Here is an 11,161-nt window from a genome sequence, read left to right on the forward strand (position 1 = left end):
ATGAGTAAAATGTTTTTAAGGAAAAATATGTTCATCTGTATTGTACAAGGGATGCTAAAATTCATCAGAACCTTATATATGACTTTCCCGGTCTCTGATAATGAAGTATGTCATTTAGAAACCAGGGAGCCTGACCAGCACCCATCAACTTCATAATCCCAAAACTGCAGCTGTTTTAATAATAATTTGCCATAAGAAGATGGTATCTTTCAGCTGAGCTTTGTTTATAGGCAGCTTAGCTGAAACATCAGCTAGTATCAGCGCATTTGTGGGATCTTGAAGTAAGCTGTATTATTTTTTTTCCCCTCCTCTAAGGTCAGCCGGGCCGTCCCGGTAGCCCCGGGCTGCCGGGCATGCCAGGTCGCAGTGTTAGCATCGGCTACCTGCTGGTGAAGCACAGCCAGTCCGAGCAAGAGCCAATGTGTCCGATTGGTATGAACAAACTGTGGAGTGGGTACAGCCTACTGTACTTCGAAGGACAAGAAAAAGCACACAACCAGGACCTAGGTATGTCTACGTTTCCCTAGGAATTACTGGCATCAGCAGAAGTCTCCATTCCATATCCACTGACTGGGGAAAAAGGAAAAAAAAATAGAGAGAAAATTGAGACTGTGGCAAATAGGCTTAGGAAGTACCAAAATACGATAAAAACTGTATGTCTGCATATAGTGCCCCTGGGAGAAATCCTGCAAGTCATTAGGGCTGTTTGAGGGGAACTGTAAAGCGAGGGAAACATTACGGCGCGCAGGGTTTTACTAACACACACTGAGGTGCAGGAAGCTGAAAATGTGCATCGTCTTCTGTGAGAATGGATAGCCATAATTTTTTTTTTCTTTTTTAAACAGGGCTGGCCGGCTCATGTTTGGCTCGTTTCAGTACTATGCCTTTCCTCTACTGTAACCCTGGAGATATTTGTTATTATGCAAATCGAAATGATAAATCCTACTGGCTCTCAACTACAGCACCTCTTCCAATGATGCCTGTGGCAGAAGAAGAAATTAAACCATATATCAGTCGCTGTTCCGTTTGTGAGGCCCCGGCTGTGGCCATTGCTGTCCATAGCCAAGAAGCTTCAATACCTCGCTGCCCTGAAGGCTGGCGCAGCTTGTGGATTGGATATTCCTTCCTTATGGTATTTATTCTCCAACGTTACACTTTGTGCGGCACTAAGTTTTAAGTTTGAGCCTTAGATACTAGTAAAACTGTTCTGTTTTAGGTCCAGTAACACCAAAACCATGCATTGTCCTGAGGAAACAGGACTACAAAGCTAGTTTCTAGGAAGCAGATGAGAAACAAAATTTTTTGAATCGCAGAGAAAATTACCTCTTTGTCAGAATAGCATCTGAAGTCCTTACTTTATACACAGAATTGTGTCTGAGAGCAGAACACAGGGACAGCTGTGGATAAGCAAATAAAAATGCACTGAGGTGCAACATTAGCCTAAAAAGCATTTTCATATCTAGAGGAAAAGTGGGATTTACTGATATGTATCACTATTAAGAAACCGATCTGGAAAACAAAACAAACAAACAAAAAAAAACTTTTCCCCTCCTTTTGGTAACTCAAAATCACTGATGTTTGGTAGAAGATTTAGAAGCTAAAATATTTCACCTAGTCTAGAAAGAGAGAGACAGTTTTCTTGTTGTTTTTAAAACTAACAATGTTGCATCTCCAATGGCAACAGGAGCTGTATATATCCTATTGCTCATAGAATCTCTTAAATCTTGTGATTTTTTTTAACTAGGAAATGGGATCTTATGGGAAAGTTTAGCAGTAGATGTGCAGTAGGAGACCTAATGAAGGGTCGCCGCCTGCTTTTCTTGCTCACTTAAACTCAAAACTGTTACCTGTGGGAGCTAGGCTATACAGAGGGATCACATAAGCACCCAGAAGAGCTAACACAGTAAACAGCAGCTAGAATATGTTCATGGGAATGATCTGACACACATTCACTTACCTGACTTGCTTGCTGTAGACTAGAGGCAAGACCTGCAACAGCATGCCTGTTTTAGAAACTCAGTAAACACTGGACTGAATGCCCAAGTAAACAAAGTTAGAGGAAAGAAAAAGATTTCTCTGGAAGAAAACATCACAGAAAAACTTTAGTCAGCCTTTCCCATAAATCATTTATTTGGCAAAAGCTTTAATTTTTCAGAAATAAAAGTAAAAAGCAAGCTGATATTTTTCATTTAGTTACAGAAAAAAAGTTTTGAGGCAGATGATAAAATTTTTGACCAGCCCTACACTTGACCTTTCTTTTGCTTCTGTAAAACACATTTGATACCAATCTCATAATTAATCCTTGGAATGCTTGTGGAGTAACTAAACATTTGTAAAGCCCCATGTAAATAGCGAGCATTGTTAAGGGCAAAGTTGTCACCTTGGCAAGAATTGTTTGCTAGGACAAAGTCTGCCAGTACCAAGGAACATATATTGGGAAGAGTTTCAGAAGATAAGTTTTCACATTTTTCTCAGCTAGTGTTCAAAGCAAATGAAGTGTTTGGTGTACATACTTGGTGAAGTTTTTGCTTCTTGTGCAACTGCTGAAGGAAAAGTACACCCATTCATGGTTATCTCAGAGCACATACTGTTTTGCTTCCTTGGCTGAAATTTGTCACCTCCTTCCCCTGGGTAAGGCCCAGTCGTGAAGGGAGTAGTCATGGGCCCTTGCCCAAGCAGCCCTGCTAGGTCAAAAAGATTTCATGTAAGAAGGGCACTCCATTATAATGTGTCCTTAAAAGGTAGGGTGGTAAAAGTCTTGCAGAAGAATAAAAGCCGTGGCCAATAAAAGAATAGATATTACAGAAATTACAGTGGGAGATCGTACACTGAGCGTAGGAATGCCAAATTCATTGTCAAGCAGGCCTGCTTCCAAGCCAGTGATCAAACAGCATGGGAAGTTGCTACTAACTGCTCTCCAGCTTCCACTGCAAAAACCTCAAAGCTACTAATAGTTTATCCCTCGTTCTTACAAGCTTTGTTCTTCCAGAGGGATAAAAGAATAGGTTAGCTCCTGAACTTCACAGCTTAGCATGACAGCCTTTCAGCTTAGCATGATCTTGAGAATTTGCAAGACAGCTGATGCTCACCACTGGGCTAAAAAGGGGGGAAAAAAACAAAAAACAAACAAACTAAAGAAAAATACCTGGACCTCAGCAACATGTAACACCAGCCAAAGATCAGAGTCCATTATGCTATTGAAAGGTGGCCACTTCTGTCACTCCTTTATATGAGCACATATATGTGCAGCATAAGCCAAGCAGTTAAGGTGTACACCTTTGTTCATACATGAGGAATAATATGGTGTTTATTAAAACAAAGTCAGGAAAACATATTGAATGTGCCCAGTAGATTTGTCCCTACATTTGCAAAACTATTGATCAACTTTATTCTCAGGCTGCTTTATTTATATCCCAAATTCCTTCAGTTCTTAACAGAAAATTAAATGGCTTCATTTAAAAATGCAGCTATATGGTTCTTAAAGGGAGACAAGAAATGCCTGGGGTTTTTTTTAGAGATGAGATGCCTTTGACAAAACAAAAGTAAGTAACATTCAGTTCATTACAGCAGTGCATGTTAAAGGTAACAGTTGAGTGGTTTAAAGAAGCCTAATTTTGGTTTAATTTGCTGTCAATGAATGTGCATAGAGGGGATTATTTATTGGAATAGAGGCTATTTTTCCCCACTGTGCTCTTCCTATGTGATGCAGAGTATTAACGACACTACAATAAGTAAAATTACACTAAATATATGGGGAAACAAATTCTTCTCAGTGAGGGCAACCAAACACAGGAACAAGTTACTCAGAGAGGTTGTGGGATCTCCATCCTTGGAGCAAATCACGACTTGACAGTGCCCTGGAGCAACCTAATGCAACTTTGAAGTTGACTCTGCTTTGAGCAGGGGATTGGCTGAAGTGACCTCCAGAGGGCCCTTCTTACCTAAGTTAGTCTTCAATTCCAACAACTTCCAACAGTGACAATCTTAAAATGTTTGTCAGAAGAGTTTAAAGTGACATCACCATATGAAATAGTTCCTTTGCATAGATAAAGTATAGCCAAACCCTTAAGTTTTACCTAGGTGTAAGATTAGCCCTCTCTCTGCTTCTAAGCTTTTGGAGATAAGAATTAGGAGCAATTCTACTCTGTTTTTTCCCTTTCCCCATGTGCAAGTTTTTGACAGCATTGCCTGAGGCTATACTCTGAACACTACCCTCCTTGTCTCCTTTAGCACACTGCGGCTGGTGATGAAGGTGGAGGACAGTCGCTGGTTTCTCCTGGGAGCTGCCTGGAAGATTTCAGAGCTACTCCTTTCATTGAATGCAATGGCGCACGTGGAACTTGTCACTACTTTGCAAATAAATATAGCTTCTGGCTCACTACGATTGATCAGCCGTTCCAAAGCAAGCCCTCAGCAGATACACTCAAGGCAGGACTCATCCGAAGTCATATCAGCAGATGTCAAGTCTGTATGAAAAATTTATAGAAGTCCTTCATAGTATGAGGAACCTGCTTATACCATGGTTCTTATACAGTGAAATCTTCTATGATGTTTAGACCTATGAATAAATCATTTGGTGCTTTTTTAACTTATTACCTCATCCCTAGGTGCAACACAAATTAAGTATAACACACATACATAGTGCTGTGTTATCCTACTATACAATATATATATTTTGCTAGTCTAACATGATGTCATTTGCCAACTGATACAAATACTCTCAGCTTTGAAACACCAAAAAACTTCCAATAATAAATGGTTACCTTGGTCAGATACCCACTGCATTTACTCTAAAAGAATATATGTATCTATTAACTGTATTTGTCATAACAGTAAAAAATAACAGCTGTAGTTCACTCAAACAATTAATGTACAGTGATCAAAACAAGTGTTAAACCCTTGCAAAATACTGAAAGTATATTCTGGAAAAGGCTTGTATCCAGCATTAAAACCTGACTTTGATGTCAGTATTTTATGTGTGGGCATTTCAAACAAACCCAAAACAATCATCTTTTTACTGTATTTGTTTTTTCAAGCCTCACCCCACTTTATCTTCTTAGCATTGGCAATAGCAGAGAAGCCCACAGGTGTTCCAAAACTAGAAACCGCTAAATGCAGTGCTCTTTCTCTTTTGATTAGACTTTATGATGAAAAAATCAGCATATTATTTTAAAAGCCTGATGAATTTTTCTAGACATATCCCAGACCAAAGGATCGCTAAAATGCTCTCCTGCATTCCTGTTCTGTTGTGAACATTCGTTCTGTGTCACACTACGCACACAGCATCAACACTGAGTATTTTTTGCATTGCAGCTTTTCCCCTCTGAAACCAAGCCAGTCATCACAAACAGATTTTATTTGTGCGCTGCTGAAACAGCTATTGCACGTGGGGTAGTTTTCCAGGAGGGTGCATTGCTCAATGCCACATTATCTTCAAATCCAGACCTTTCAGACCTGCCAACTGCCTGTCCTGAAGGCACGTAGTCCTGGTGGCTGGGGACATGTGGCACTATGACAACCAGTGTACCTTCATGCTTGGAAAAGGAGGGGGGAAGGAAGCAGATCTGCCTGACACCATCTTTTCCTATAGAGAACCACGCTACTGCATGCTAGGCTAAATGGCCAAAAAAGCTGCTCTTTCCTTCTATAAAAAGAAGGCAAGTTGTTTGTCACTGCAGCCAGAGAGGAAAAAAAAAGAATCAACTTCAAACCACTCGTTCGCTTTCTATTCACATAGTAAGGTTATATACCTGAACACTTAAAACTGAAATTGAAGAGACTTTTAAAAAAATGGTAATTTTTTTTTCAGCAGTTCACCTCTCTCCTGCTTCAGGTGTCTATTGGCTTTTGTAATTACATTCCATCCTCGCTGTATCAAAAATAAAATTTGGTTTTTTTCTACACCTCTATTTGTTGACAATTTCTATTTTGTAAACTGTTTTTTTCTATCAAATACATATTGATTACTCTTTTGAATTACTTTACTTGCACCTAAGGCAGAAGAAAAGCATGGCCAAAAAACTCTTTCCACTAAAATTTGAACTCTTCAACCAGTTATACACTTGTTTTTCTCATGACACTTATAAAAGATCTAAAAGGGAAGTTGTGGTTCTAGAATTACATATTTAAGCTGAGCTACTAAGATAGTATTTCATCTGTTGTTAGACAGGAAAAATTGGCATGTTGCACTTTAAAGTGAATTATTATTAATGTTCTACAATGTTCAAGAAACCAACGTTAACCAAACTTAACAAGTTACCTCTGCAAAATATAGAAAGTATAAACTAAGTTAAAGTTCTCAGCTAACACACTCTCTAACCCAGATTAGCTGTATTCACAGAGAAATTACCGAGTGACAGCAGATCCTGAAATCAGCTTTGTGGCCATCTATATGCATAAAAGGCATCCTCCTAATGAACATCACACTAGTATTTGTTTCAGCTAAATAAAATGCTCAGAATTGGAAAGATATTGGAGGCAGTATTAGCCAAAGCTGTCCCATATTTGCCAGTCACTTTAAATTACACATGGCAGTAACAAGTGCCCTAGAATCATTAATTTACCTCTTCCAGGTCTTGCTGGACGTTGATGGTTGTGGGATGATCAAACATTCATCACTTAAGACTTTTACAACGTGCACTTCTACTGTGCCACTCAGCACAGTAAATATTTTAAGGGAATTCATGCAGAGGTTATGCAAATCTGTTAAAAAGATTAAATCAGGGACAAGAGCTAGTTATTTGGATTTTAGTGGCTAATACGTTGCCTAAACTTTCTGTGCAGTTAATTTTTCTGCATGTAAAACAGAGGTCTTTCTCTGAGAGTTGCTTTACATCTTATTTTTCACTGACATCATATAATCTGTTCCTAACAAGTTTGTTCAGCACAGTATCAGTACAGCATTTGAGTTAGGAAGTCAGGCACATAGTTCAGGGAATGAAAAAAGAAAAAAAACAAAAAAACAGTAATGGTGCCATGCAGACCTTGAACTTTTGTACTTCATTTTTGTACGTCATGTACTTCAGTTCTGTTATTTATCTCCAAGTTCCCAAAGCATGCTTAATCACTTTTTTTTTTTAAAAGGGGAAGGAGCTGGCACACAAAAACACGTGGACTACTTCAAGCAGCCAGAGGATTTCACCCTGGGAGCTAACCTTGAGCACACTACAGAGCACTGAGGAACACTAATTCAAATCACTCCTTAGCCACAAGTTTACATCCCCAAAGCACCTACTCTTAGGAATTTAAAAGATTTTTATACAGAAAAACACAGCTATAATGAAACAGAACAATCTCTTCACTCAAATATGGAGCTCCAGCCTTGGGATGGAAAAAACACAAGTGTTTTGCCTGTTCTTGACTAGCAATCAGATCTTTTGCTTCAAAACACGCGGTCAGTTTCCTACACTTTGCTTTTTGAAAACATCCTAAGATGTAACATACTCCTAAGCCCAGAAAAATCAAACAAGATTACATTCCCCTTCTGTAGGGTATAGTGCATCAGTTTATTGGCATTTGTATAGTGATGTCAATGTAACTATGTGAGTTTTCACCAACATTTTTCTCAGAGCGTATTAACCAAGTCTGCCGAGTCTGTTTACAGACTATGCAGTTGGACTTGTCCAAGGCAGCCAGAAATGGAAAATTAGCAAACTGCAAGAGGTAAACATGACTCTCTGACAGCAGGTGTCAAATGGCTACTACAACAGAGTTTACAGGGCCACCGCTTTACAAGTTTTGGCTGCATCTCATCTGGATGCTGGAGGTTTGAGGCTTGCCTTTGCTGCTTTACCCTGATGCTGCCTCCACAACACGTACCTGTCATGCTTTAAATGTGCACGCAGTTGCTCTCGTGATGTCTGCTAGCCAGCCTGGCAGGGCACATGAGGGAATTAAACCTGAGCACCATCACCGCGCTGCGATGCCAGAGGACATCACTGCTCAAGCGCTGATGGGCTCCCCCATTGTGCAGGAAGGGCAAAGCTACCTTAAAATCATGGGATATTTGTGGTTGGAAAAGGCCTCGGGATGTCCCCTGGTCCGACCACCCTCTCACAGCAGGGATGCCGGGAAGTTAGCTCTTTCCCGGTGAGCAATTCAGTCTGCCAAAGCTTGAAATGGCAGCAGAGGTCCTACGCGCCCTAAAAGAGCCCAGCAGCTGCCACACCGCGGATGCAGAGTGCAAACGTGGTTTTGCAGCCCAGCCATCACTTCAGGCAGCGCAAACCTCCGTCAGCGGCAGCCTGTTACCGCTCGGGGCTGGGAACGTTGCCGGACACTGCCATCTGCATGGCCCAAGTGAGCACAGGGAGGCTGCGGGTCAGAGCAGGATAGCAGCTAGCCCCATCTCTGTGCAAGAGAGGCCGGCCACAAAAGGAACAAACATCTCGCTGAGCCCTGCGACCAGGGAGGGTAATTCCAGAGAGGAAGTAATGCAGACAGCAGTGTTTTCCACCAAACCCGCCCGTGCTCAGAACATGGGCGAGGGCACAATGATGCTGAAACAAATGACGCAGCAACTCTGCCACATTCAGAGCCATTAAAGGGCATTTGGGTGATTCAGACTCCTCTCGCAGCACCACCCCCCCTCAGGAACACCCAAAACTCAGACCGCACTGATCCCAACAGAGCTTTACCAGCTATGCCAGCCTTGCACTGCTGGCACCTCAGAGAGGGTGGGAAGCACGGCGTTGCCTTCCCGAGTCCCGCAGGGCAGGCAGAGCTCAGGGAGCAGCTCGAGGGAAGGGGACAGGCTGCAGATGGGTGCCAGTCCGGCAAGGCGTGCGTACATGGTGCTGGCAGGTGTTCCTCAGGTCTGCACCCGTGCAGCTATCCTGCTCTCCCCACACGGTTCACACCCTGGCCTGGGTGTCATTTGGGGCACAAGCAGGCCAGCAATTCACGTTCACCCAGAACGACCACAAATAATGTCTCTTATCTCACTGTTTAAATACGTCATACAATCCAGTCAAATGTAATGGAGAGAGAGGAGAAGTAAATACTTGCCAAATGAGGTCCCCTCCTTGGGGACTCTGTTTTCATACTCTGTCTCTAATCCATGAGGAATTTCACCCGACTCCAGGAGTGCACAGCCACAAATGGCCCAAGTCCAGGTTGTGCACTAAAATTTTTAACAGGAAAACAACCTTGGAGAAACAGAGAGAAAACACTCACTGCACTTGGTAGGACGCAGAAGAATTCCTCGCCGGAAACAAGTCCATGGCAAAGACATCCCAAAGAACACACCAACATACTACCTCAAGGCTAAGGGAATTTGAATTTTCAACATAGGGAGAGTAGCATTTCAGTTCTTTGGAAAATTAAGTTACATTGCATGGACAGGCCACTTCAATACAAACAGCAGAGTTTGTAGGTGCTAAGCCATCTTCTGTCCTGTTTCCACCCTCCCCACAGCAACCCACCAGCAATAACATTTGCTACAGCTCCTGCGCCAGTGGTATCCCTGACTTTTTTGTAACAATAAAGATATTTAAAAAGCCCCACGCACCACAGAAGAGCAGTTCTCCAATATTGCTTGAATTTTGTCCAGCTCATCATTTGAGACAGTCACTTTTACAAACAATCCACACAAGTACAATTCACTTAAATAAGGAAGGAGTTGTTCCCCCAAAATACTTAGCAAAATGACTGTTAACACAGGTTCCAGCATCCAAAATAAGAGCAGCTCTGTCACAGCTTACTACTAATCAAGCCTACGGCATCCTATCAGATGGCACATTGCTATTCAAAAGTACATTAACTGTTAGGTCAATATTAAGACCAAAAAAATTATTAGAACACGTGTGTTAGTGCCATTTCCTCAGCTACTAGTCCCTATGCTGCAGCTTCAGTAAACCAAGCAGAATTTTTCCAGTAGAATTGTGTAGTATGGAGGAAAAAATGCCTTTAGCAGTGCTGTAATATCAGGATGCAACTGCAGAAGCAGCAGGGGAAGGAATGAATTAATGTTAGGACAGTTAAATAAGCACAAACCTAAACAGTTTGATTCCAGAAACAGGAGCAGGCCAGATTGTAATATTATTCTTCTATCCTGTTCAAAAAAAAAAAGACTGCACCACTACACAGGAAAAAAAACCTGTATACTTTCAGGTGAACTGGGCTCTCTAATCATGCTTGCAGATAGCACAGACACAGCTACAGCAGATATAGATAGCATCAACACAGTGCTGTAAAATGGAGCTCAGCTGAAGCAGAGTTTAAATTACTTATATATATATTTTTTTCTTTCCTACATCAAACTCCAGAAACCTTCAGGTTTTGCTTGAAGGCACAATCTGACTTGGAAAAGTAGTAAAGAAATGGGACTAATATGCACCTTTAACAACGCAGATTTTCTCATTATCTTTCACTAATAACCCTCAAGTATTACTTAGTCTCCCAGGTTCAGCTGTGCAACCCCATTATCCCTCACAGGTTGGCACCCCTAGACATTTCTCAAGGAACAACAGCAGCTTCTGAGCCCTGCATATTCAGTTGCCACAGCTATGGACTTGCCACAAACGTGTTGGCATATTGCTTTGGTCATGAATAGGATTGAAGTTTGAAGCCTCCTTGCCTTTTCCCAGTTCTGATGAAAGACTAGACACTGGCCTTGAAATTTTGTTACTAGCTAGGAGGTTTTTGTTTGTATTCAACTGGGTTTTGAACACCACAGAGCAGGTGCATTTAAGTATCTGACAAATTAGCAGGCATAAAACTGCAGATCCCTAGCAAATCCGAAAGATGACAAAGGAACCACTCTTAAATGTGATAGAGATTTTTCCTCAAGAGCCATTATTCCTCACCACATTTAATATGTACTGTGCATAATCTTGAAAGGGGAAAATAAAACTGCTTTGACCTTTAGCTTAGTTTCTCTGCAGCAAGTTGCTCAGTAGGACATATTTTTGAAAAAATGTTTAAAGCGTACTCAGTAGTAATTTAATTCATTATTTGTTTGGGAATTGTCTCCATATGCACTAAAGAACTATGAATTGAGTGGGACAGAGAAAGGGAACAATCAAACATAAAAACAACCAGCCCTTCAGTTCTAGGAACTGATCCCAGAAGAACTTATAGGAAGACGCAGGAGTCGCCCACCAAAAACTTGCAGAACTAGAAACACATGAGCTGCCTTTTTCTTTTTTTTTTTTTCCTTCCA

The 11,161-nt window shown here is 41.3% G+C and overlaps 1 protein-coding gene across 2 annotated transcripts in view; it reads left to right on the plus strand.

The window, feature by feature from the left end:
* Positions 1-5,903, plus strand: part of COL4A2 (collagen type IV alpha 2 chain) — a 152,474-nt gene extending 146,571 nt beyond the window's left edge. For both annotated transcript variants that reach the window (XM_067293899.1, XM_067293893.1), the window contains exons 46-48: positions 316-507; positions 846-1,132; positions 4,231-5,903. In XM_067293899.1, the coding sequence (XP_067150000.1) occupies positions 316-507; positions 846-1,132; positions 4,231-4,485 (734 nt within the window). In that variant the 3' untranslated portion in view covers positions 4,486-5,903. The remainder of the gene's footprint in view (positions 1-315; positions 508-845; positions 1,133-4,230) is intronic.
* The last annotated feature ends 5,258 nt before the right edge of the window (positions 5,904-11,161 follow it).

The sequence above is a fragment of the Apteryx mantelli genome, chromosome 1, assembly GCF_036417845.1.
Source record: "Apteryx mantelli isolate bAptMan1 chromosome 1, bAptMan1.hap1, whole genome shotgun sequence".
NCBI lineage: Eukaryota > Metazoa > Chordata > Aves > Apterygiformes > Apterygidae > Apteryx > Apteryx mantelli.